Source organism: Balaenoptera physalus (genome assembly GCF_965194825.1).
Source record: "Balaenoptera physalus genome assembly, chromosome: 9".
NCBI classification, from domain to species: Eukaryota; Metazoa; Chordata; class Mammalia; order Artiodactyla; family Balaenopteridae; genus Balaenoptera; species Balaenoptera physalus.
Genome location: NC_138888.1, coordinates 7681211 through 7708707, shown reverse-complemented (window position 1 = coordinate 7708707; position 27497 = coordinate 7681211). Strand labels below are relative to the sequence as shown.

General features: G+C 43.3%; 1 protein-coding gene across 2 annotated transcripts in view; it reads right to left on the bottom strand.

Moving 5' to 3' along the window:
- The window catches only part of SLC22A2 (solute carrier family 22 member 2), a 29552-nt gene extending 3182 nt beyond the window's left edge, over positions 1-26370 (bottom strand). The window contains exons 1-10 of one of the 2 annotated variants that reach the window (XM_082475599.1): positions 24775-26364; positions 22806-22909; positions 16731-16885; positions 14642-14810; positions 12699-12813; positions 11042-11148; positions 9102-9316; positions 8397-8505; positions 7291-7403; positions 3767-3866 (exon numbers count right to left, since the gene is read on the bottom strand). In XM_082475599.1, coding sequence (XP_082331725.1) covers positions 3767-3866; positions 7291-7403; positions 8397-8505; positions 9102-9316; positions 11042-11148; positions 12699-12813; positions 14642-14810; positions 16731-16885; positions 22806-22909; positions 24775-25185 — 1598 coding nt within the window. In that variant the 5' untranslated portion in view covers positions 25186-26364. Of the gene's footprint in view, positions 1-3766; positions 3867-7290; positions 7404-8396; positions 8506-9101; positions 9317-11041; positions 11149-12698; positions 12814-14641; positions 14811-16730; positions 16886-22805; positions 22910-24774 lie in introns of both variants that reach the window. The other variant, XM_082475600.1, reaches the window with a different exon arrangement.
- Positions 26371-27497: the final 1127 nt, after the last annotated feature.

Here is a 27497-nt window from a genome sequence, read left to right as displayed (position 1 = left end):
TTTACTAAGGGCCAGGCACTTTACAGGTATTACCTCATTTAATCATTACAAAAATCCAACGAGTAGGAACAGTTGTCCCCATTTACAGAAGAAAAATTCAGGCCTAGAGGAGTTAAGGCCACATGATAGGAAATGTGAGGACCTATAACCCAGCAGGACCTTATGAGGCCTTCCCAGAATAGACTCCCACCCATGTCCTCTGCCTGCCTTTTGTCTGTAGAAGAACTTTAGTCAAAGAATAAATTTAATCAGACAAGTGAGAAAATGCAGAAAGAAAGGAACACAGTCAAGCAAGAAAAACTAATAATACGTTAGCCAGTAACCAAAGTCAAGGACATTTATTTCTTCCCTAAGGACTATAGATAATATTCTGAGCTGTGTCCTTTGAGCTGTTTTGCAGATACTGAAACCTCCACCAGGTGGAAGAATTTAACTGTATGCTGCCCACAAGCTCGTAGACCACAGACCGGTTGGATGCAGACTCCCGATTACACCACCATCAACCAATCAGAATGGTTGGAGTCTTTTGTTGAATGACATATCATTCCATGAGCTGAGCACACACCCCATAAACCCCCCACCCTCACCCTGTCTTTATAAACTTTTCCCTGAAAGCCTTCGGGGAGTTCGGGTCTTTTAAGCACCAGCTGCCCTGGACTCCTAGCTTGGCACCTGCAATAAAGCTATTTTTTTCTACTTCACCCAAAACTCTGTCTCTGAGATTCAGTTTGGTGTCGGTGCACAGAGGCCAGGTTTCGGCATCAGACCTGGCCTGTTCCTCGCCATCACATGTTACTGCCTTCCTGACAGCGGAGCTGGCTGGGAAAAGCCTGGGGGAACGTCACTTAGGGATGTTGTAGAAGGAGCTCTCCATTTATTCCACACATATTTGGTGAGCACCTGCTCTGTGTGTGCCAGGTTCTGTGCTTACCTCTAGGGACACGACCGTAAATGGGGTAGAGTCTCTGTCCTCAAGGGAGGCACTCATGTGCGTGGCAAGCTGCACTGAGATGGGGTCTATGGGGGCTGGTTGATCAAGGTCAAGGATCTCAAACTCAAATATCTACACTTGCCAGGCAGAAAACAGAAGTGTCCTAGGCACAGGATGTAGGGAATGCGGGTCTGTGGCCGACTCCAGCAAGCATGCCCTTCTATGAGCTGAGCCGTCACCACTCAGCTCCTGCAAACTGTCAACAGGAGGAAATGCCTGTTCAGTGTTACCCAATCCTCTGATTTTTAAAAAACAGATCCTGGAAATTCAGTTTATGTGGATTTCCCACTTTAAAAAATATGGGGGTCAAGCAAAGCTCTTGAGACCCTTGTATCCTGTGGGTTGCCAGTGCGTGACATCTGGCTGAATTCAAAGCCTCTTCCAAGTTCTAGGGAAAGCCTCAGACCACTGTGATTCTTCTGCTGTGACCTTTCCCAAGTGCTTAATATGCGAAACGTGAAGGGTTTGTAGCATGGATACAATTCAGTTCAGTTCATGGTGCCAAAAATGGAATATGGTTAAAATAAACAGTAATATCTAAGCATATCACATAAACAAATTTATGGGGAATGTGTCATATGTGATTCTCTTTATTTAGATTTTTTAAGGTTACTTTTTAAATAGATTCATATGTATTCAGAAAGTACAAAAAGTAATACACTGAAAAGTCTCCCTCCTACTGATATCCCATAGCCTCCCAATTCCAGAGACAATCAATGTTATGCATATTCTTCTAGAGATACAAGTAAATTGTATATATATTTAATATATATGTTTTTTGCTCTTTGTACACAAATGATAGACTCTATACATTTCTATGTTTTACTTTTTTTTCATTAATAATACCCCTAGGAGAATTTCCTTATCAGTGTATATCAAGCTGCCTCATTCTTCTTGATGACTAGGGAGTATTTATTGAACAACATACCATAATTTATCTAACTGGTCTCCCAGTTGATGGGCATTGAAAGTTCCCAATCTTTCATTACATAAAAAATATTGTTTGAATGAATAATCCTGTACATACACCGTTTTGCACATGTAAATTCCTAGAAGTGTGGAATTGCTGGTAAAAAGATAAGCACATTTGTAATTTTGATACTATTGTTATATTGCCCATCATAGAGGTTTTAAATCTGACTCCTACTGGCGATGTAGGACACTGCCTATTTCCCCACATCCTTTCCCAACATTGTACAGCTGACCCTTGAACAACACGAGTTTGAACTGCACGGGTCCGCTTATGTGGTCCACTTTCAATAAATACATTGGAAAATGTTTTGGCATTTTGTGATGATTTGAAAAAACTCTCAGATGAACCAGGTAGCCTAGAAATATTGAAAAAATTAAGACAAAGTTAAGCATGTCATGAATGCATAAAGTATATGTAGACATTAGTCTATCCTTACATAGGCATAAGCTGAGTGATATTTAATACAAAATTAAAGTGTTCATCTTCTGTTTTATAATTTTGCTTTCAAAGAATTACATTATCGTACAATACGCCTTTCTCGCTCGTATTGGAGAAACTGCGTATCAGCCTATCGTCACAGGTAAGTGGTGTTTTAAAAAATGTAACAATATTTCCAATACTGTATTATGAATATGACTGTATACTGTATGACATAAACATTTTATATCAATTCATTCATTTGTGTATAGGCTAGGCTGCCATGAAGCAATTGTATTATCAATTACACTAGGCGACCTTAAAGCAATCATATTGCTGCTTCTTCATTTTCAATGCTTGAATCACTATATCTGTTAATAAATATGGACGTTTTTTACATTATCTTTTCATTTTTGATGTCTTGTGTTAGTAATACATATAACATCTACAGTGTTTTGTATCATATAAGACAATGTTAATGTAGGTAATGATAATTTGTCTATAAACAGACGATGTAAGCTTACAGTATCGATAAATACAGTATAGTACTGTAAATGTATTTTCTCTTCCTTTTGATTTTCTTCATAATATTTTCTTTTCTCTAGCTTACTTTATTGTAAGAATACAGTATGTAATACATATAACATACAAAATATTTGTTGATCAACTATTTATGTTATCCATAAGCTTCTGGTCAACAGCAGGTTATTAGCAGTTAAGGTTTGGGGGAGTTGAAAGTTACATGTGGATTTTGACTGCACAGGGTGTTGGCACCCCTAACCGCTGCATTGTTCAAGGGTCACCTGTATGTTACCAAGCAGTTTGATCTTTAACAATCCCAGTGGCTATTACTGCGGTGTTACTTTGCACTTCTCTTATTATGAAAGAGATTTGGCACATTTTAATATATTTTGGAACTGTTTTTTTCTTTCTTTCACTGAATTGTCTGTTCAAGTCCTTTGCCCATTTTTTCTGTTGAGGGGTTGCTCTTACGGATTTGTTAGACCTCTTTATATATTCGGAAAATTAGCCCTTTATGGAGGAGTGAATATTTTCTCTAAGATTGCTATTTTTTTTAAGTTTATGGTAGTTTTTCAACATAGAATTTTAAATTTTTCGAAGGCAAACTTTTTTTAATGGGTCCTGGATATTTGTGGTCAAATTTTAAAGACCTTCCTCACTATGAAAGGCTAAAGGTATTCTCCTATAGTATCTTCATTCTTTTAGTGTTTCCTTTTTGGTGCGTTTTAGTCTTTGATTTCATTTGAATTGATCTCAGTGTATGGTGTGAGGTATAGATTCAACCTCATCTTTCTTTACAACTGGCTCCAGAGTTTTCCCAAAACGTGTATTGAATAGTTCATTTAGGAATCCCAGCTCCCTACCTCTGCATGTTTTCAGCTTCTTCAATGGTCTCAGGCAAAGTCTTCCCTTTGGTCTCTGGGAGCAATAACACCAGTCCTCCAGCAATCAGGCCAACTACAGCTGAAAACCAACAGACGCAAATCACATTCAGAACTGAACCATGATGGTTCTATAATTAAAGCTCTCCTTATTTCTTAAAAAAAAAATTTTTTTTTTTTTGCTGATTTCCTATACTTACAGATTCCTTTGCTGTCTCTGACTGCCCTATTCCCCATCATAAATATTTTGCCCATTCCACACTCTGCTGGATTACAATTCCTTATAGGGAAATGAAATACTTAACATTTTGAGTCAAGGTTATTCTAGGCTAGAGGACATTGCCGTGATATTAAGATACTTTGGAGTCAGAAAATAACTCTGAAAAAGAACCAATGCTAAGAAAAGAAGGAATATAGCCCTGCCAATATAAAGCACACAGTAATGAAAATGAGTCAGAAACTTGGATCATTACTAGCAAATAAAAGTAATGAATCACGCATTATTTCATAACAGCATTAAATAGTATAGCCAGGCCTTTTATTGGATTTTTATTTATTTATTTTTGCTTTTTATTTTTCTTAATTGAAGTATAGTTGATGTACAATGTTCTGTTAGTTTCAGGTGTACAGCAAAGTGATTCATATATATATATATATATATGGCTATATATAGTCTTTTTCAGATAGCCAGGTCTTTCTGTTCTGATTCAGGTATTGGATAAATTTCTCTTATTCCTTTTTTCCTTTGTCTCCAGCTGTAATCTTTTGCAGATGTTGGTGTTTTTGTTTCTCTAAATTCCCACTAAGAGTTTAGGATTTAAGGTTACATCTTTATATGTTTTTCCATCATTGAATGCAGGAAGTAGGATGTGGGTTCTTCGCTAGCTGGGGGGTTTCAAAAAATGCCTGCTGGACTCCATTTTTTGCATGCTTAAAACTGGCAGAAATACGGGCCTCCAGTGTGCAGTGGTTCAGGGCACCGGCTGTAGCTCTGGGCACCTGGGTCTGGTACTGACACCCCGAATACTGGTCTCAGAGCCCTGAGAAGTTCTCTGATCCCCCTGATACTCTAGACTCCCCGACAGAAAGTGGGGTGGTATCTCCACCACAAAGGTTTGTTTTGAGGCTGAAATGAATTCATATTTGTTAAGTGCTTAGAAGAGTGCCTGGCACATGGCATGAACTAAATAGTTAACCTCTCAAGATCTCCCCAAACCTCGAGAGATTCACTTGGTTGTAACTCATGCAAACAAGAGACATATTCAGCTAGCTTCGATTCTCTGAAGTGAGTGAACTGTGAAGAATATATTAGATAATCAAATTATCATCCATTTAGTACTTTATATTTGCAAAGATAGGCCTAATTAACTAGGATATCCCTTATCAATTTTTCCAGTGCTCTTTCAACCAGGATTTTCCAATGTGTTTATTTGCTGGTTTTCAGGCTTCTAGATGACCATTTCTGGCTATTTCAAGAGCACAAGTGACACACCATTATTGTGTGAAAAGAGAAAGAAAAAGTGTAAAACTGTTAGCTTTGCTTCCTGCTAGCTATTAAAGGTTGGTGAGAGAAGGAAACTACCAGCAAAATAAAACTGAGAATTGTCTTTGAGTTTACTTCAATGGTGAAATGCAGTTAAAATCCTTTATCTTTTCGATGGAAAGGCAAGGTCCGAGGGAGGGTCTGGGTATGGGGGGATCCTCTGGGTCTGGACTTTGCAATTTTTTGGTTAAATTGTACTAAGAGAAACAAAATAGATACTAATGAAGTATCTATTTTCTACCCAGAAATGTACCGCTGACCCATGCATCACTCACTGCCCACCTGGGGAGTGGGCAAGATTGGGATGGAAGGAAGGATGCAGAGCGTGTGAGGGAGCTTCCCCAAGATGGAAAGGGGGCTCTGGGGTCAGGTCCCTTGGCCAGAGCTGGGGGAGGAAAGAATCTGGGGCACGTGCCTCCCAGCAGGGCCAGCCACGCTGGTCATCTCAGGATAAAGAGCTCGTGTTCTATCAACCTGGGTCATCCTGTTATTAAGTTGGAACGCGAAGACATTCACTGGGTCTCTTTCAAGGGTGAGCGCTAGCAAAGGTTTGGAGCTTTTGCCGGCAGATCTATGGCAGTAGAAAATTTCCGCTTCAAAAATCCCTTGAGAAGAAGGGAATGAGCAGAGACACTTGTGTGTGACAACGTGTGGCACCAAGAGGAGAACCATTTGCTATCCCCCTGCTGTGCATCTGAGCTGGTCTTTCCCTTCCTCCCCCCAGATTAAGTCTTGTATGCCCATGGGGAAAAGTGTTACATTTCTGTCAAATTAAAAGAAAGACTCAGGGACTTCCCTGGTGGCGCAGTGGTTAAGACTCTGCCTGCCAATGCAGGGGACACGGGTTCGAGCCCTGGTCTGAGAAGATCCCACATGCCGCGGAGCAACTAAGCCCGTGTGCCACAACTACTGAGCCTGCACTCTAGAGCCCGCGAGCCACAACTACTGAAGGCCGTGCGCCTAGATCCCGTGCTCTGCAACAAGAGAAGCCACCACAATGAGAAGCCCGCGCACCGCAACGAAGAGTAGCCCCTGCTCGCCGCAACTAGAGAAAGCCTGCCTGCAGCAACGAAGACCCAACGCAGCCAAAAATAAGTAAATAAATAAATAAAGACTCAGAATGCATCTGAAAGAAGATTGAAATGTGTCCATCGAGACCTTGGGGCTAACACTGACAAGGTGAGTGTTACATGTATGGCTCTGGAGCTGTGTCTGCGTGGACGCACAGAAGGAGAGGACCTGTGCCTCCGTCTACCGCTGTGGGAAAAGACAATGGATGTTGAGTGAATGGAAATGCCCAGGATTCCCAGCCCCTTTCACAGTCTGCAGACTTCGCGTTCAGCATGTGCTGATGATTAGGTTTGTCCCGCCCCTTCTCTCCTGTGGGCTGGTCAGGGAGAGGCCGGCTCAGTGTCTGTACATCCTTCAGGGTCAGAGGGAAGTGCTGTGCCCGCGCTCCTGAGATCGAACGGCCGAGGAATCTGAAGGCCGGGGCGCCCAGCACGCACACAGGTGTTCCTGTTATTCTAACGCATTTCCTTGGTCTTCGTTTCCCCTGGGTTTTGAAATTGCCCTTTGCAAAATTTTAACCGCCTCTTTTGAAGTAACGAAGTAAAAGCGTTTGTATTTTTCTACATCTGGGCATAGAGGAGGCAGAAAGAGTCAGCTCTTGGACAAAGGGGTGGAAATCAGTGAGGAGAGAAGGGTCTTCTTCAGGGGCAACTCCACCTCACTCTCCCTTGACTTTGCACCTCTATGGGCATAAGTCCTCGTGGGCTCCCAGACTTGAGTGTTGGCAGCTGCTAAAACTATTAGTAATACTACTGTTACTACACTACTGGTAGTACCAATTACTAGTCATACTTAGTAGTTACTTGCAAACATAGCACTTCTTTTGAGGTAGAAACATGGAGGCATCTAAAAAATAGGTTTTCATTCAAAGACATCTCTGAGGATATCTTACCAAAAACCACCAGGGGAAGCTCATGCCAGATGTTGGTGAGCCGGTAGACCAGGAACGGCGTGATGATGCCCCCGATGTCACACATGGAGGAGCAGACGAGGACCCCAAGGTTCCTGAAACACAGGACACTGATGTATCCTTTGCTTATCAAAGGACAGTGGTTATCTCCCACACCCCCCAGATAAATACTTCCCCAAATCATTAAAATGTGTGTGTGAACTGAAAGTGTACACATTATTGTCAATGCACATAAATGATACATGGTACATAATTCCATTCATATTCTGTTGTACTTGTTTTACATTAACTTTCTTGAAGATTTTTAACTGGTGTTGGGGACAATTTTCATTTTTTACTTTCATCACTGTCTCCCCTGCTCTGTTCTATGGTCCTGCTTGGGCTACTCTCCCTCATGTTGACATTTGGTCATCCCTCTCTGGCAATTCAATAGCTTCTGTTCTCATCGCATGGTTTCTGTGTTTTACCCTATCCTGTAAGTGTGAGGTGTGACCTGCATACTGCCTTGAAACGGTCTCAGCCTCTCTTACCCTGCATTTTGAAAGGTAAGCTCTCCTCCCTAGAGATGATCATACTAAGTCAGAAAGAGGAAGATAAATACCATAAGATATCACTTATACGTGGAATCTAAAATGTGACACAAATCAACTTATCTACAAAACAGAAAAAGACTCACAGACATAGAGATCAGACTTGTAGTTGCCAAGGGGGAGGGGGTGGCAGGAGAGGGCTGGATTGGGAGTTTGGGATTAGCAGATGCAAGCTAGTATATATAGGATGGATAAAAAACAAGGTCCTACTATATAGCACAGGGACACAGGGAACTAGATTCAATATCCTGTGATAAACCATAAAGGAAAAGAATATGAAAAAGAATGTGTATATATATATATATATATATATATATATATATATGACTGAATCACTTTGTTGTACAGCAGAAATTAACACAACGTTGTAAATCAACCATACTTCAATAAAATAAATTGAAGAAAAAAGTACGGTGTCCTCTGCTGGCACCTGTGGTCTTTCTCACCAGTAAACAAACGTCCCAGCTGCTCTCTTCATGCTGAAGGAAATGTGCTCACCTGATGAATGTGGGGTACAGTTCCGCATTGACCAGGCAGACCATTTCATAGGCCATTGTAATCCCCATTCTACCCAAGCATGCGACTGTAACTCTTAGCCAGTGTAGATCTGAAGGGGAAAACACACCGCTGACACGTGCTGCGCTCACTCCCTGGTGTCCCAGCAGTGCCCCAGGGGCGTTTGCAAGGAGAAAGTGCACCCTCCAGAATGGGACAAGAATGCACAATCGGTTCTTCTATAGACCCAGGACAATTCAGCCAAATTCCCCATGTCTGTTTGTTTTAGCCTCAGACACAATTCTGATACTCTCTTCACTTTAGACCCCAGTCGTTAATGACAACACAATTATACCAGCTTCCAAAGTTGCACCAGCTTTAGTCTATAGAGGTCACCCGAAAGAAATAGCATACTCCCTGCCCTGGGCCAGCTCGATGGCCTGTGGCATGGGTCATCCTAGCCTCTCTTGTTATATTACATCAAAGAACCAGTGGGTGTTATTATATTACGTCAGGCAACCACTAGGTGCCACTGTTCTTAAAGGCAGAGTTGCCATATGGGTTCACTCAGGAAGGTCCCAGATATTTTGTTCATTCTTTCCAGATTGACTTGGATGTTAAATGACATGGTCTTTCTATCAAAGGGTTGTAATACCCCCTCTCCTCAGGGCCTTGGAAGACAAGACCCCGGCTTGGCCTGACACTTACCCTCAGGGATAAAAACCGAGGCTAAACAGGCTGCCCCTGCCACCGTATTCGATGCAGCCCAAGGATGACGGCGACCCACGCGGTCAATTGTGACGAGGATGATGAAGGCGGCCGGGAACTCGACCAGGGCAGAGTAGAGGAAGTCCAGGTAGATGCTGCTCCCGGCAAGGCCCATGTGCATGATGAGGCCCTGGTAGAGAACAGAGCTCGTGAACCTGAGCAAAGAGGAGAGCTCAGGTCAAGCCAGGCACCGGGAGCAAGTCACTGAAAGGTTGATTGTAGGTCACCTTTTTTGGTCCTCTTAGTATTGCTTTTCCCTCTATTCCATTGCTTTAACACCATCTGACCCACTGCGGGGGCTGGCTGTGACCCCAGCACCAGGAAAGGGGAAGAATTAGGCTAACATTCCTTGACCAAATTGAAAGGCAAGAAGAAATCTTACTAGAGTGATTTATTTAGTAAACTGTATCAAGCTGTTAGTGGTTGTTAATTGTTTTTCTCTTTGTGGCCTTCAAATGCAGTCGAAATCACAAGGATTGACTACTTAATCCAAACATTAGGAACCCAGGAGACCAAATGGGTACCAAATTCCCAAATGGGTACAGGCCCACTTTTGATGATTTATCTTCTGACGTGATACAACAACATTTTGATCTAGTTTTGTTGACTAAAAATGTTCATTGTCTGTAATGGAAAATGTGAGGATGATTAGCAAGAATCACAATTACTCAGAAAAAGAAAGGATAATGAAGCCAAATTCCCCCGATGCCTTTTACATGCAATATTGTGAAGGTTGCTAAATTAATTCCTGATGAGCTTTGCTTTTGTCAGCGACCGCGAAGCTTCCTTTGGCTGACGTGAGCCGTCCCGGCGATGCCGCCCCGTGAAGGGAAGCATGCTGCAGCCAAGGAGGCTGTTGCAGGGCCCACAGCACAGGGCTCCGGAGCAGCCTGCAGGTGGTGAGGACGGTCAGGCTTGCTATTGGATTGTGGAGCCAGTGGATTATTCCTGTGGTTTCTTCTGTTTTTTTTTGAATCTTTGAATTTTGTTTTTTTTTTATACAGCAGGTTCTTATTAGTTATCCATTTAATACATATTAGTGTATACATGTCAATCCCAATCTCCCAATTCATCACACCACCACCACCCCCTGCCACTTTCCCCCCTTGATATCCATACGTTTGTTCTCTACATCTGTGCCTCTATTTCTGCCCTGCAAACTGGTTCATCTGTTCCTGTGGCTTATTCTTGTTCGGGAAGTTTACTTATTTATTTTCTCCAGGTAGAAAAGAAAAATAAAAAGCCTTGTACAATCAGGAGAGATGTACACTCATCATCAATTAATCTATACCACAAGGACCTACTGTGTAGCACAGGGAACTGTACTCAATATTTTGTAATAACCTATAAGGGAGGAGAATCTGAAGAAGAATATATACACGTACATGTATATATATACACATATATGTAACTGAATTGCTGTGCTGTATACCTGAAACTAACATGATATTGTAAATCAATTATACTTCAATTGAAAAAAGTTAATCTATACCAATAGTTCTCAGTTTGGCTATATATTAGAATCACCTGGAGGATTTTGAAAGTATTGGTTCCTGGGCCCTTCCCTCGACCAATTAAATCCATATCCTTGTCAGGGAGGGGTCTGGCCTTGGCATTTTACTACCTCCCAGGTGATTCTTAAGGGAAAGCCAAGGTTGAGAATGTAGTGATCTATGCGTTGGGACTGTAAGCTGATTCCAACATCTGCCTGAGAAGAATGATTTCAGGAAAACCACCTATAAATGAGCCTCCTTGCAACCCACTGTTGACGCTAACTGGACCCAGGCTACGTTTTGAAGGTACTCTTGGTCCCTCCCTTTATGTGGATGCTTCAGAGTAAAAGAATTTGGAGGGATTTTAAAGTGAAAAATAATCTTTACCAGTTGTACATCAAGATCAAAGTGTGTTTCCTTATCTGAGGGGTTCTGACCAAGTCAAGAAATGAAGGATTCAACTTCTCGCCAACTTCCTCATCAGGTCCGAGGCTCTAAGAATAGAAAAAATAGGAACAGCTTTGTATATTTCATGATGGCGTCCCAGGGTCATCCAGGGAACCTAATGCCTTACACTTGCTGAGTGCTTTTAATGTGCCCAGGACTAGCTAAGCCCTTCACACACATTAGCTTGTTTAATCATTACAACTACCCTACAAGTTAGGTCTACGTTTTTCACCCCATTTCACAGAAGAGGAAGCTGGGCTACAGAGAAGTGAGGTAACTCATGCACGTATATAAAGGGATACTGCTGGTAAAGCGGGTGGGGTAAAATCAAGGCCCAGCCCAGTGGCCCTGAGGGCTGAGGGCATTGACACGCCCTCTCTGCACACCTGGACCGGTGTGTGGCCCAAAGGTCAGGAGAGTGATCTGGGACCCTGGCACTCAGTCCAGCAACGGAATCGCCTGGAGCTCATTAGAATGAAAGATCTCAGGCCCCAGCCCAGACAGATGGAACCCGAATCTGCACGTTCACAAGGTCCCCAGGTGATCCTGTGCACAGAATTGAGAAGCCCTACTCTAGATGACACAGTAGGTGGTGGAGGGAACATTTCATCTCCAGGGTTCAGGAAGCAGAACCCTTGTGAGACCCACTCCCCTCTGTCTCCTTCCTGGAGCAGCGCGTGATGTTGTGTGAAAGGCCCAGGAACGAGGGGAAGAAGTCTCCAGGAGACCAGCAGTGACCAGACTTACCACCCTCACGTGAACTCTGACCTTGAGCGAGACAGTGACCCACATATGCCTTATTCCCTGGCCAGTTTCTGAGAGGATCTGAAATCCAAGAATCAGTGCTATGCCTGTCATTCGTGGGGAAAAATACATATTCCAAACACCCAGAAACCAGAGAGGAAGTGAAGAAAAAAGAGCTCTGAGCCCCCAAATCCTCACTCTAAATGCCACGTCAATCTCAAATTCTTACAGGTCACTCATCTTAGAGCCTCATCAGAAATAACTTACTCTTATTTCAATATAAATTCCTAATAAGCTTGATATTCTCTTTTCCAAGCCTTGTCAGATGAAAAGGTTTAAATTAAAGGTGATGAGGTCTGCTAACGGCAAAACACTAAATGCAGAGAAAATGAACACTTCAGTAATTTGTTCTATTCAGGAAGGCAGGGGTTGCTTAAAATATTTTGGGATAATTTCTATCCAAAATTTTAAAAATTCTAAGAAATTATTTGTGTTTGAAGAATCTTCCCTCTGGGGAAAACCTCCCTCCCTGAGGATGTTGATGGACACACAGGCAAACAAGACTTCAAGTACGAGTACCGAGTACCGGAGCCTAAGGGGCAACATGGTCAAGAGGTAAACAAGATAGAAGCTCCTCATTTGACTTTTAAAAGACTTTTGGCTTCCTTTAGTTTTATGTTTTCCATCTGCTTAAAATATTCTACCAGGGAACCACAAACCTTAGAACAACAGAAATATCCTGTTGCACATGGTGGGTGGGCCCCTTCTGCCACTCCCCATTGAGACAATGCACGGTTTTCCCAAATCTTCCTTTCCACTGTTCCCTGATTTGATACGTCAGCTGCTGGCTCACCTGAAGAGAGGCAGGCAGAGATTTTCCATTTTTCTTTGCTATGTGCTTAATGATTTTCATGGCTTTAGCATCTTTGTTCTGGGAGATCAGCCACCTAGGAGACTCAGGTACACACCTAGGGCATAGAAAAAGTGTCATCAATGCTGTTAAGTGGAGGGGAAAATCTTACTGAACACCCACCCCCAGGGGACATAAGCAGATTTCTGTGAGGGATCTTACACAGTGAGGTTTGGTTGGATCTACAAAGGAAATAAAAGTGTGCAAGGGCTACACGGAAAAGGGAACCATCAACAAAATGAAAAAGCAGCCTACTGAATGGGGGAGAATATTTGCAAACCATGTATCTGATAGAGGGTTAATATCCAAAATATATAAAGAACTCATGCAATCCAATAGCAGAAAACCAAGCAATTCAATTTAAAAATGGGCAGAGTATCTGAATAGACATTTTTCCAAAGAAGACATACAGATGGCCAACAACTACATGAAAAGATGCTCAACATCACTAATCACCAGGGAAAAGCAAATCAAAACTACAATGAGGTATCACCTCACACCTGTCAGAATGGCTGTTATCAAAAAGACAAGAAGTAACAAGTGTTGGCAAGGATGTAGAGAAAAGAGAATCCTGGTGCACTATTGGTGGGAATGTAGATGGGTGCGGCCACTATGGAGAACAGTATGGAGGTTCCTTAAAAAAATTAGAACTACTGTATGATCCAGAAATTCCACTTCTGAATATTTATCTGAAGAAAACAAAACACCCCAAATACCTATTTTCTACTCTTCTGTGGAGCTTGTAGAATTGTAAGAACATTAAATTGACTCTATTGAGTGAAAGTGGCAAGACATGCTTCAGAAATAGTCAGAACTTGGATAATAGGTGGGCCTTTTCTGTCATGCTAAAGCATTAGGTCTTTATTCTGAAGGGAATCAAGCTACTGAAAGACGTTTAAGCAGGAGAGTAACGGGGTGGGCCTGGATTTTTACAATGCGGCATGAAACATGGATTAGAAGATGGGAAAGCTGATGCCAAAGAGACCAGTTATGAGTCTACCCAGAAATCCAGGCAAGACATAATGGATTCCTAATGAGAACAGGGGAAAAAAGGGATGGTTTCAGAGATATAAAGGGGGTAGAAAGGATATAGGGATGAAGTGAAGGATCACTCTCAGAGTTTTACTGGCTTTTGGAGGAGAAATAGGCTTCCTGGGAAGGGTTGAGATGTTTAATTCTTAGACAAGACAGCTATGGGAAGAACAGGTAGATATGTCCAGGAGCTAAGTAAGTGAGTTTTCTCATAGGAGAGAGATTTGTTTGATAATCTAGCATCCCTCTTGCTTTATCTCAGGTAACCTTGCATTAGGAGTTTCTGATAGTTTCTTCTGTTTTTACTGTTTTCCATGTTTCCCTTGGGCAGGGGTGACAAACATTATTTCACTTGCCCTGGTAACTCTGATTGCTTGGTATGGTCTCTCTGCGGTGCCATGTTGGCCTTATCTGGGATAAAGACTGCTGTGATTGATTGGGGATGTCTGCTTTTGGCATTGTATGGGAAGTGGTGACAAAAGTGCCATACTTCCCCTTCTCTATCCTGAAGTTTCTTCTGAGGAGGGGCAGCATAAGAACAGTAATATTGTCAGTCTCTTTAAAGGGTATCATGGCTACTGGAAGCTACTTTAAACACCACAAAAATAACGTGAAAAATGTGAGATCCAAGTCATAAAGCTCTTAAGTTCAAAGTGAAAGAACATCTGATTTCCAGAGGGGAAGACAGGTTAAAGCTTATGATTTTTATCCCTGAAACATGGACCTGGGTTTCCTGTGAAACAGAAGAGTGAAGGATATCTTAGGTTGGAAGGATGGTGTGCATTGGGGAAGACAGTCTTTTTAGCTAAATAAAATATTTCAGTCTGTCTCCTCTTGGTTCCACATGGACTTACCAGTAATAGAGCAAGAAGCAGAAGTTGGGCAGAGTCACTGTGAACTGCAGCCACCTCCAGTGCGGAAGTGCGTATGCCACCCCAGCAAGCACCAGGAGCCCAACCGTAAAGGCCACTTGGTAAAAAATCCCCACTGTTCTCCGATAGCTCAGCCCAACAAATTCTGTAACTGCAGAGAGAACCCAAATGGTCAACTCAAGTCAGTACAACAGTGAGTTGGCTGTCTAACCATGGGGAAACTAGAATGCCAACTCAGAAAGTAGTCCAAGTTCTAGAATTTTCTATACAGCTCTCTGAAAATTTTTAAATGTTCTTTGGGACCTATTTTGTTATGATTACTGCTGTTGTGTTAATTAATGTGAAATCTTATAATCCCACATTACATGGAGTAAACATTGACTTTAGAGCATAGATGATTTTCATGTAAATGAATAGCTCAATGTAACTTGTCCTCTTACATGAGTTAAACATTTTCTTGGCAATCTTGTTAATGTGTTTAAATGGCTTGGAAACCTGGTGGTGGCGTTCCAAGCTGACTGGAGTCGGCTAGTACTGGCTTGCAGGAACTGATTTTTAAATTTTCAGGAATTTTGCAAGCTGGTTTTTAACCCATTGGTATCTTAAAAGCAGGCATGGTGGGAGTATTTACAACTTAGTATTGGAAAACACTATGAATCAGGCTTTTTATTCTCCAAGAGCTGGTTTACAAGCATAACAATGCACATGGTATAATAATCAGCCTTATCCAATCCCATGACTACATCATGACAGAAGTATGAAGTCTGTGGTACGTGGATTTAAGAAATAGTCATTTTTATATTACAGACATTCTAGAATTGAGATTCTAGATATTCCATGAACCCCAGAGTTTTGCTTTAAATGTTTGGTAATCATGTTAAAGACTTCAACTATTTGTAAACCAAATAGAAATGCACTCTGAAATTATTTCTATAAATCACTGTGAATTATCCAAAAGCATTTTAAAAAGATGGACAAAATTATGTACATGCTTAATAAATAGAAATGTCTGTCTTTCAAAGTGGTTGGGGTCATGGATGAGGTCTTGGGGTAGCAGGTAAAAAGAGGGTGAATGACAGGTGCACCTTAAGGACATCCAGAGGGACTGGAGAAGAAATTAATGGGAGAAGGATGAAATTTAAATTCAAATTCTACATATTTCTACATGTCATGTGTATGAGAAACCAAATTTCTCATCGAATAACTGCGTACACTAGTTCCTTTGTTGCCCAGACATAGATCAGGTGACGACCATGACAGGCACCTGAGAGTATTAGGCACCATCTCCTCTTCATCTCACAGAATCCCCCAAATTAACTTTACTGGGTCAAATTTTAAGCACACATATTCTAGTTCTCTTGTGCGAAATGAAAGATTGATTAATATTATTTTAATTTCAGTGTCCATTTCCCTTTGTGTGGATGCTATTTGAATGTAGCAGAAGGGCAAGCAATGATGGAGTGAATTCCCAAGATCTAATTATGGTGGTAATTCTCCTTAATATTATTTTACAGATGCTCTGCTGTTATCATTCAAATATTCTCTTATAATCCATGGAGCTTAAGCATAACCCTGACTCCTAATGAGTAAGATGTAAATGATATTCCTGGTCCTACAAATGGCTCGCTGAGGAACCGAGATCGACCACAGTACTTCTATCCTTGGTTTCCTTGCATATACATTGAGGATAAATGTGGTTTGCTAGAATGGGTGTAGTCAAATTAATAAAGCCCCTTATAAATCTAATATATTCTCATCAATGAATTGTCTCTCTGTAAAGCCTGGTAGGCTAGATTTCCTCTCTATGGGCACAGAAAACAAAAATTCCTTAAGAGTTATATAAGAGTTTGGATGGCATGATGTTTACTCTCATTCCTGCTTCATTGTTTTCTTTCTAGGAGGAATGCAGAATGAGCTTACTGAAAAGATTTCAGAAATTCTTTTGATACAGAAAAAAAATCTTTCAACATTGTCTTGAAGCTGAGTCCGTTTTCCTGTGCAGCTACCCTCAGGTGACTGACTATATTTTGCCAGCAATGTCCCCCATAGCTACAATCACAAGCGTTCTTACTCAGGATGTAGCCTATTAACCAGCCTGCCTTGCTGACCAGTCCTTGGATCAAGCGAAAAATTAGCATCCATGTATAGGTTGGGGAAATAGCCACGAGAACTCCAGATGAAGCATTTATGAGGATTGTAATCAAGAGGCAGAGCTTACGGCCAAACCTGCAAGGAGAAAACGAAGACAGGGAATGGAATTAGATTAGATTCATGAGGGTTGTAGAAAATTCATGGAAGTTATGGAACTCTAAACTAAAGTGGAGGTTATCTCTGAATTATGGAAATTCAGGAGGTACAGACTGATACGCACCAAGAGAATCCCTGACTTCAGGTCAGTTCCATCAGGACTTTGCACCAGGGCTCTATGTATAAACCTGAAGCCCAGTGAGGCCCATTCACCCTGGGCTGGAGCACCTCTCAGCCCCATACTGTGGAGGGTACATGGGGAGGGGGTGATTCTTCAGGCCACCCAGTGCTGAATGCCCCAAGGGCCCGTCTAGGTCTTCTGTCATCACATGAGCTGGGCCTTTGCACCAACAGTCTCAACTAGTTGCCCACTGAGGAGCTTTTGCTTTAGAAAAAACAAAATTCCGTGTTCAATGTATTTCCCCATCCATTTCCAACACTGCCTTTGGACTTCATGGTATTTGTGTGTCTCCATGGAAACGGTCTTTTGTGTGGTGCTGTCATCATCTCACCTGTTGCCATCCCATAGGCCTTTGCCGTGGAGTACCTTAGCAAGATTGCTCCTGCACATTTTATTTGAGAGACTTGGGTCCCATCGGTTTAGGGACCTGGAGAGTGTCTCAGTGCAGGGTAGACGGAAACGTGGGAACCTGGGTTTAACCTTGGCCTTACCGCTGACTGGGATGTCGGGTGAGTTATGTGGCCTTTCTCAGTTTCTTCACCTGGAGAAGAGCTATCTGACCCAGCCTGACCAGGGGATTAAAAAGAGCTTCGCACCCAGCCCTCATCCCTCCCTCCCTCCCTCCCTTTGCAAAGCTGCCTCTCAGGAAGCTGACTTGAGGTTCAGTCTCTTTTTTTCACATTTCATCATGTCCTCTTGGTTTTGTTCTAAAAGACGCCCTAATTAGCTGTTAGTGGATATTTTAAAAATTCTTCACGCAAAGCGATGTTTTATTTAATTTTTGTTTGTTTATCCACTTCAAACTGAATGTCAGTAGTGCTGCCACGTCATTAGCAGTGCACATTTGATGTGGCTGGACATTTTTTAATTGCTGCTCTTCTTTTAGGCAATTTGTGCTCTAGTGACCATTTCAATACTAACTGACCATTTGAAAAGAATCTACAACATTGTTAACAATTACTTGGGATTATTAATGCTTTAAATCTGAAATTTAAAGATCAAGCAGTCTCATTAGTAATTAATGTAAACTGCTAAACTTCTTAAAACCCTGTTTTGACCACATCATTTTAAAATTCTCAGTCAGTGTTTCCTCACTGTAAACATATACCCCCCTGGACTTCTATCCATAGCCTTGCAAAGTCATATCAACACAATGTTTTAGCCTTTCTTCCTGAACCTCTCCCTTTACCCTCAAAGAATTTATAAGTATGTGCTGAAGTGATAATTCTTCAAGTTCCAAAGTTGACTCAGCCAAATCACCAAGCACCATAATCATGCTCCTGTATGTGGACAAAATCCCATGGTTGATGAGAGGGAACATTCACCATCTGAAACTCAGCGCGTGGAAGCCTTCAGAGAATCAAATCGACCAATGCAGAACAGCTTCACTAGGGGACATGTTCACATAAAGACACAATGCTATTAAAACAATAAGGCAGGGACTTCCCTGGTGGCGCAGGGGTTAAGAATTCGCCTGCCAATGCAGGGGACACGGGTCCGAACCCTGGTCCGGGAAGATCCCACATGTGCAGAGCAACTAAGCCCGTGCGCCACAACTACTGAGCCTGCACTCTAGAGCCCGCAAGCCACAACTACTGAGCCTGTGCGCCACAACTACTGAAGCCCGCGCGCCTAGAGCCCGCACTCCGCAACAAGAGAAGCCACTGCAATGAGATGCCCGCGCACCACAACAAAGAATAGCCCCCGCTCGCCGCAACTAGAGAAAGCCTGTGCGCAGCAACGAAGACCCAACACAGACAAAAATAAATAAATAAATAAAAATTAAAAAAAAAAACACAATGAGGCAGGGCTGGAAGAAATTTTGGAGATTTGGGAGAGTGGTTTGAGAACCTTCCCCCGCTTCCTACCCTCCCACAACAGAACCACTTAAGTGGTTAAATGAAAAATGAAGAGCAAATAAAAGAGAATGGGGTGAACTCCAGGACTGCTGGCTTCAAAAGTCCTTTAGCTATTTGCTACTCAGACTGTAGTCTGGAGCTATCAGCATCACTGGCGAGTGGTTAGAAATGCAGATTCTCAGGCCCACTCCAGACCCACTGGATCAGAATCATAATGCTAACAAAAACCCCAGGTGGTTAATACGGACGTTAACATTTGGGAAGCATTGCTTTCATTTCACTGAGCCTCAGTCTCCTCATCTGCAAACAGGCTAATAAACTCTCCTTTCAAAGGCTGTTATGATCCTAAGTGAAATGTAACACACAGTGATACCCAGTACAGTGACTGCCACATAGTACGTAGGGGAGAGCTAGTTTTGAAAGATTCCACAGAGTTGAGTAAGTTTGACTGCGACCCACTGGGACTTTGATTCTGCCTTGATCTCGTTCCGCTGTGAAATCTGGACAGTGCAGTGCTGGCTTTCGAGAGCTGATTGACAGACTTTCAGAAAATTTGTGAGCTGACTGTTAAACACAGCCGTTATTAAAAATGAAAGTACACACTTACAATAAAGTAAATTATGTTAAAAACATGTGTAATAAATATGCAAAACTTATCTCTTCCTAATTATTTTACTGTGTTTGACCATTATCTATGCTCAGGAAGTTTTTTATGTCTATCTGTTGTAGTTGTATGGTGGAAATACCATAGAATGGTGCACATTTCTAGGCAACTCTGCGTTCAGTGACCTCACTTTGGTAGCTTGAAATGGACCATCCTGGGAGCCTTGACAACACGGAGATCAACAAACCCTACAAATTGGGACTTTTTCCTTCAGAGTCAGTTGTTAAACATTTACAAGCCTGACACTAAATTACTGACCATTAGAGTAAAAAAACTTTGAATTGGTGAGAGATTACTTTTTTGGTGTCAGGTGATTCTGAAAATCATTCTTTAGGAGGTTTGAATGATGAAACAAATCAGACATCTTACAAAAGGTTTACTTTCAAAATCTCTAGCATATATCCCCTGTCCCTCCCTCCTTCTACTTGCAAAGGTGACCTTCAGAAAGTTGACTTGGTGTAAGGCTCAGTATTCTTATTATAACCTGTTCATAAGGTGCTCCTGTCTTTCTTCTAAAAGACACGTTCATCAGCTGTTAGGTCATATTGTTACAGGAGAGAACCAAGTCTGACTACATGTTGGATCTGTTTCTTTTACTTTAACCTTTGCTTCCCGTTGCTTTTGTTCACTAAAGGGATACTGTCTATACATAATGGCCTGCCTCGGGGAACCCCGCCCCTCTGCCTGAATGTTAAACCAAAGTGCCTTTGTTCAGGGAAACATCCGGACCCACCTGCTGATGGCTGCAAGGAAGAAGAAATTAACACATCCCCTCCCTGAGGCTGGCCATTCCAGGGGATATTTGCAAAACTTATGGTGTTTTTACTTTACTTCCCCATCTCCTCCCCCTCTCTGTTCTATAAAAGAAACTGGCATCCAAACCCCGATAAGATGGTTATTTTGGGGACCCTAGCCTGCCATCTTCTCACCGGCTTTCCGAATAAAGTCGTGTTCCTTGTCTCAACACTTCGTCTCCGATTTATTGGCCTGTCAAGTGGCAAGCAGAGTGAGCTTGGGCTCAGTAACAATATTTTAAAAATTCCTCATAGCTGACAATCTATTTTATTCAGTGTTGGTTTCATCTGTAGCATCAGATGGGTTTCCATGAGATTCTTGTTCCATTCTATAAAACCTGACAATTATTCAGTAATAGGCATTAAATGTGCAATAGATAGTGTCCTTTTTGGACCCGTAGGGTGGTTGTCTTATTACGCACCCTTACCTGCCTACACAAACAGAAGAGAAGAGGGCAGCAACCAACCAACCAACCAGACTTCAGACAGTTTAAGAAAACGAAATAGAGGGATGTACACAGCTTTGGGGGGAAGAATAATGAGTAGTCAACTTTACACGGGAGATTTCAACAATGGGAACAAAATAATGAGGTCATCTAAGAAGGTGGATAACTGACCGGGGATTTTAAGTCAGGAAGGCACCATCCGGAGAGAATGATAACCGGTCTCCTACTCTCTGAGTGGGATGGGAATAATTAACTCATTTATTGAACCAGCTGTGAAGCTCAGTTCCCTGTTCGCTCACTTCTGTGCTGGCGAGTTGAGTGTTAGACTCTCTTCCTTCGTGGAAGAGCGAGTGGAGAGGGAGCCCGGACTCAGGGGTCCAGAGAGCCACACGCGGGGAGCAGGGCGGACTCTCCACCACCCTCGTCAGGGTACCTCTCAGGACTTCAGGGGTCATTTCCAGACCACCGTCCTTATTGCCAGTTCTGTGTCAATAAAAGTAAAAGCGAATGACCTTCCTCTGCACCTCACAAGCCTCTGTGCCACACAGCGCCCCAGGAGGAGCCTTCGAAGGGAGGCTGAGAAGACAGTTACAGGAGTGGTGTGAAGCACGGGGCTGCCTCGTGACCCAGCACCTTCACTGTCACCTTCCCTCCCTCCTGCTGCCACAGGGGGCCCCCGGCTGTGACAGTTCAGATGCCCCTGAGGGTGTGATTGATTCAGCCATCCTTATTAATCTTTAACACATTTGCAAGTTTTAATCCAGACTGTAGTATCATCAGAGAAAATGTTCTATCTATATCGAATATTAAGCTCACGGCTTTTGGTTTATCTGTATCAAAGATATAGTTGGGGAAGGCAACAAGCGTAAAGTGTATTTACTTTACCACTTATTTCAGAATTAGATACATATAGTTGTAGCTTATAATAAATTATAAAAGATTGTATATTTATTATATAGTTATATGGCACTATCTCACTAGGTGACTAATGATTAAAGAGGATAATCCTGTCCAGAATGTTGCACACGGTGCCTGGAACATGGGAAATACTCAATAAACAGTCAGTAACAGGAATATTAAATAATTAGCACTGATGGCCAAATTACCTAAGGTGCTTATGAAGTATAGAGCCAACTTTTCTGTTCCTTTCCCTTTGGGGGACTCCTAATAATGTCTAATTGATCATCAACAGAGTAAAGATGCACCTTATGAGGAAGTTCCAGCACAGTGAACCTGGGATGACAAAATAGTGGATCGATAAAAGACATAGGAACGGCTCGATTAGTATGAGTCACTGAAAACTAGCTCCCGGAGACACGGACCCATGTGCGAGGACCACCTGCTGTACATTCCATGTGGAGAGGTCTCTCCTCATCTCTCTCCAGGGACGTGACAGTATGGAAGTGGATATTTACCTCTGCCAGTGTGGAGACCCTGTTTCCCTTTCACCAGATTATATCTTAGGTTCCATACATATAATTACATCTGGCCCCAGGGCCCCAGTTCAGGAATCCTGCAACGCCACAGGCTCAGGTAAGAACAAAAGGGAGAGTCTACCTGGTTCCAGCACAGGAGAGGCAAGCAGAGGACGGGACAGAGCTCAGAGGCCCTGAAGACGCATGACCAGGTGGATGGCATGAGGCCAAAGAAAGAATTGGGATTACAAAAGGGATCAAATCCTCTATCACTCTCCCTTCTAACGCTAAGCTTCTGGATAGCCCACAGGGAAACACTGCTGCCCAGTGTTGAAACATCCCTGTATGATCCAAGAGAATTAGAAAATAAAGACATTCGTCATGCTAACCAAAGCTGTAAAAGAAATCTAAGACCGTCGCGACAATTCAGGAAAGTGTGGTCTGTGTGCTCTGGGAATGGATGGTATTCAAGCAGAGGCAGGTGAATCCAAGCGCTCTCCTTGGACTGCTTACCTTCCACCACTTTTGTACTGTACCTACCTGTCTGCTGTGTAGCCGATACCCACAGAACCGATAAAAAATCCTACATTCACAGCCGACTGAAACAGGTCCAGCATCCAGGAGTTGGTACACACTAGGTTAAACTGTGAGGGGCCAGGGGTGTCCCGGGTTGGGAGGGAAAGAAAACAAAATTCTGTTAGACACAGCTCAACCCACGGAACTCAGGAGGTATTCCTTGCATGGCACTGATGTGACTGGATGAAAATAAACCAACTCTTTTCTTGCTCGTGTTAATTTTCTTCACACAACCCCGAAGATTTGTCCCGCAGTCTGTTTAGCACTCCATCTGGCAGTATGTCATCAGGCTGAACTGTTTTGGCTAAATGAGCTGAAATTGGGTAATTACTTATGCACAAACCATTTCTCTTTGTAATTTTATTAAATATGTGTGTGGACACATTCAAGCGTTGCCCTAAGGAAGCCGGGCTGTTCAGTGTCTCTTTAAATTAGGGGAATTAGCATCTTGCTAATGGCTGTTACCTTTGTCCTCACTTGGAACAGGAGGCGGTGCTGGGGATCCACAGGTGCCGGCCTGGAGGTCGGGAGGAAACCCCTTTCTAGGGCTAAGGACTAGCTTTCTCATTTTGTGGCCTTGGGCAAAATTTTTCTCTGCTCTGGGCCTCAGTCTCCCATCTCTGTATGCACAATGAGATGAACCACGCTGCAAAAGCCTCTTAAAAGTTTTATGGTACTTGACCAACAGAATGTGGTGGAAGTTATACTTTGTCATTTTCTGGGTCCAGGCCTTCAGAAACAGGTAGCTTCCTGTGATGGTTAATTTCATGTGTCAACTTGACTGGACCACAGGATGCCCAGATACTTGGTTAAACATTATTTCTACTTCTTAATGATTTTGTTTAATCAAAAATCACAAACATGTTAAGCCAATGGAGGCTGGAAATAAAGAATCAGTGTAGAAGAAAAAAAAAAAGTTTTATGGTGTTAAATCTTCAATCCTCCGCATTTCGTGTAACTATCAGACCATTTTAGATCCTTCAGATGGCTCTTCTACATTAACGCCTGTACAGAATATCTTCACATCATCCGAGCAGTCCTTTTAAGTTAAGCCAGGCACCTGGCTTTCTTTGTATTTGCAGAATAATTTTATCCCCCCATTTTGCTTTGTCTCCAATAAAAGCAAGTCTCACTACTATACATAAAATAGACAACTAATAAGGACTTACTGTATAGCACAGGTAATAATGGCCTATATGGGAAAAGAATGTAAAAAAAGAGTGGATATATGTATATGTATAACTGATTCACTTTGCTGTACACCTGAAACTAACACAACATTGCAGATCAACTATATTCCAATAAAAAATTTTAAAACAGCAAGTCTCCATTTTTTCTTTCTATTTATTGAAAAGAGGCCTCATGATTAGATGTTAATGCCAAGTGTGGTTTTTAATAAAATAATAGTACCATAGCATAAGCTCCAACCCCGAATGGTTTGATATGGATACTTCGAGCAAATTAAAGAGAAAAAAGTTAGCCATCGAGAGAAAAGTACACTGTATCACAGTAAGGCACCGTTCAGGTGAGTTCTGTGAGGTGTCAGGTGTCCATCTGTACCATGGCAGAGTGGAGGGGAAGGCAGGGCTTCCAGAAAAAGAGGAGGCTTGAAAATTTTCCCTTTCCTGGCATGATTTCCAGGAATTCTGATGTTTTTGCTTGCTTCTTACCACTGAGACTTGCATACACTAGAATCATTATTGTCAGAATTTGAAGCTTAAACTCACCTGCTCACACCCCAGACAAATAAGAGGCTGTATGTTTTTTGGAAAACTAGGATTTGATTTTACTTTATTAATTAATTTGTTTGTTTGTTTATTTTTTATAAGATACTTAGAGTCCAAAGAGCACATCTGGCCCTCCCTGGGTTCTTCCTTAAGAAAAACTGCACGATTTGCTTTCTCCATCCCTTCTAAGTCCCACGATCACCTACCTCGGTCACGATGGAGGAGCCGGGCGTGTCGTACACCCAGCCGTGCCGACAGGGGCCCAGAGGCAGGAGGCTGCTGTTGGCGGCCAGACCGGCCAGCGGGTCCACGCAGCCGAGGGCGCTCTGGTTCCAGTCGACCTCGTAGCGGCGGCACCGGCGGGGGAAGGCCTGGCCCTCGGGCCCCGGGCCCGGCACCGTGTAGTTGAGCTCCTCGGCCGGGCTCCAGCCGCATCGCCGGCTCAGCTCGGCCACCCCGGGGCTCCGGCAGCGGTGGTCCGGGGTGAAGCCCAGGAAGACGATGCCCACGTAGATGGGGGTGAAGGCGGCAGAGAGCAGAGCGAGGAGGAAAAATGTTTGTTTCTGGAAAAAGTTGAATTCCCCTATGTGTTCTAGGATGTCGTCCACCGTCGGCATTGTTCCGGGGAGAGAAGTCCCAATGCTGCCTCCTGCGCTGCTCAGACGCCACTGAACGAGGCTGGGCCCAGCTCAGCACAACCCCGACCAAAAGTCAAAGGGTGAGTTTATTTTAGAAAGCGACCAGCCTTTGGTCCAGACCTTTACCGGTCGGACCAACTCGCAGCCACGCACCTCCCCGGCCACGTGTGTCCAGCCGCTCCCCCGAAACTCCCCGAGCAAGTCACAGGGCAAGATGCTGTGTTTATCGTAGCATCCCTCCGGTGAGGGGGTCCCTACCTCATGCCGGCCCCGCAAACAATCCTTCCTCTGTACCACACGGGGAGAAATCCTAGCACTGTCACATATCACAGCCCTGTTGATCTTTCTGTAGTAAACTGAGTGTCCAGGAAATTAATACATTCATATCTCACTGACACAGCCAACCTTTTCGCTAAGGTGTTGCAGGGAAACACACACAATTTTGGCCTTGCTCGCTGGGTACGATGCGAATCATGGTCTGCCGGTCAGAGCTCTGGTCTGGATTCAAGGTGGTTTGCAAATTCTATCGCTGGGCTTTTTCTACAAACAACAGCCGGGGGCACTCGGGGTACCTGCTGGGGCTGTTTGTTTTGATTTGTCCAAGATTTTATAATTCTGCTCTTTGAAGAATGACAATTTGGCATTCTTGCCTTTGAACCCTGGAACCCCTTGACCTGTTTGTGAGGAAAGAATAAAATGTTCTCCACACATGTAGGTCAAGTGTAATGCAGGCAGGAGTGGTCTCATTCTGCTGTTTTTTGGTCTTAGTTATTTCTGCCTGTGGTCAGGGGTGGAGCGGCTCTTTAGGATAGTATTGGTGCATCCAAACGCAAGGGGAACAGGCAAACATCTTTCCTGGTGGGGAAAGGATCCTCACTGCGGTGGGCAGCTACCACATCAGCAAGGTGGCCTGCTGATATATCTGCATATTAAAACACCAGAAATTTAATCCTGTGTTCTTCTTTTTTTTCCGTTGGGGTCTGTTTTCCTGTGGGTAGAACAGCATGGGGTGAAAAGTAGTGACCCACAGAAGTCCTCCTCCCCATTGCAGCTGCAAACTTTGTTTTCTTAAAAAAGCAAGAACCAGGGTGCCTCTGGGGACCTTGTCAACCTCTTCTGGGCTCTGTCAGGCTCCTGGAGGTTCTCTGCTTGGTGGTAGCAGGATGGGGGGGACTCCTGCTGCCCCCGGCCCCAGTTTGAGTGCGTGGGTTCAGACGCTATAGAACCAAGAGCTGGGGGAGTATTTCTGGCACAGATTCATGCATGCAATTCTACCTGCTGACTATTCAGTGGGCTAAAACAAAACAAAATAAATGAGAACTGGATTAAATTGCTGACTGTACCGGGACTGGCCAAGGCCAAGGGTGGGCCGTGGTGAGCAGGGGTCTCGGCTTCTGAGGTAATAAACTGTCACAGACTAAAAACGCCAGCCCCTGAGAGCCGTGGCTCGTCCCACAGCCGTCTTGGGTAACAGATAACAGGAAGGATTTCCAGAGAGATGAGACCACGGCCGGTTGCCTGAATCTGGAGACGAGCTCCGGTTCTTTGCTCGGGAGCTCTCTAGAGGCAGAGAGATTTTTCAAATAAAGATGAAAAACCATTAATAACATAAAGGACAGATAAATAATGCCAGCCAGCAAAAAGATATGGTGATATCAAGCAAGAAAAACATACCTTTAACTTCCATTTCCGGGAAAATGGAATAGATGGCCTTTTCCTTTTCCTTCCCGCTGAGCACGACTAAAACCCCAGCATGCTGCATATAAAACGATTGCCAGGACACACTGAACAGTGGAGAGAAGGAAGGCTGGGCCGGGACCTCCGGGCCCAGAGAGTGACACAGTGGGCGGTTTTCCTCCTCACAACCCAGACTGGGTGCTGGAGAAGCAGCAAGGCAGAAATACCAGTGGTCCCAACAAAATACCATCGAAAGTCCCAACAAAAGCCTGCTCTCTCTAGATTCCCAGGAATAAGCTGAAGCTTTTCAATGACCCTAATGGATGTCTCATTCCTCTTTTCTTAAGGTTGTTTCTTTGTTATCAGTCTCTTGTTAGCCCCACATCACATTGTCTCTTAAAATAATCCCATAGCTCCATAAGGTGAAACAGTGCCTTAAGAGTTGCTGTCTGCGATTCCGCAGTGTGATTTTGTCCTCTGAACCAGCGTGCTCAGCACCCTGGGCGTGATTTCCCAGGTGGAAACAATCGGCAGGACCAGGTTTCACCTCATCCCGCCTCTGCCAAAGGCGTGGATCCCTCGACGGGATCTTCAACGCACAGCCACTGGACCTC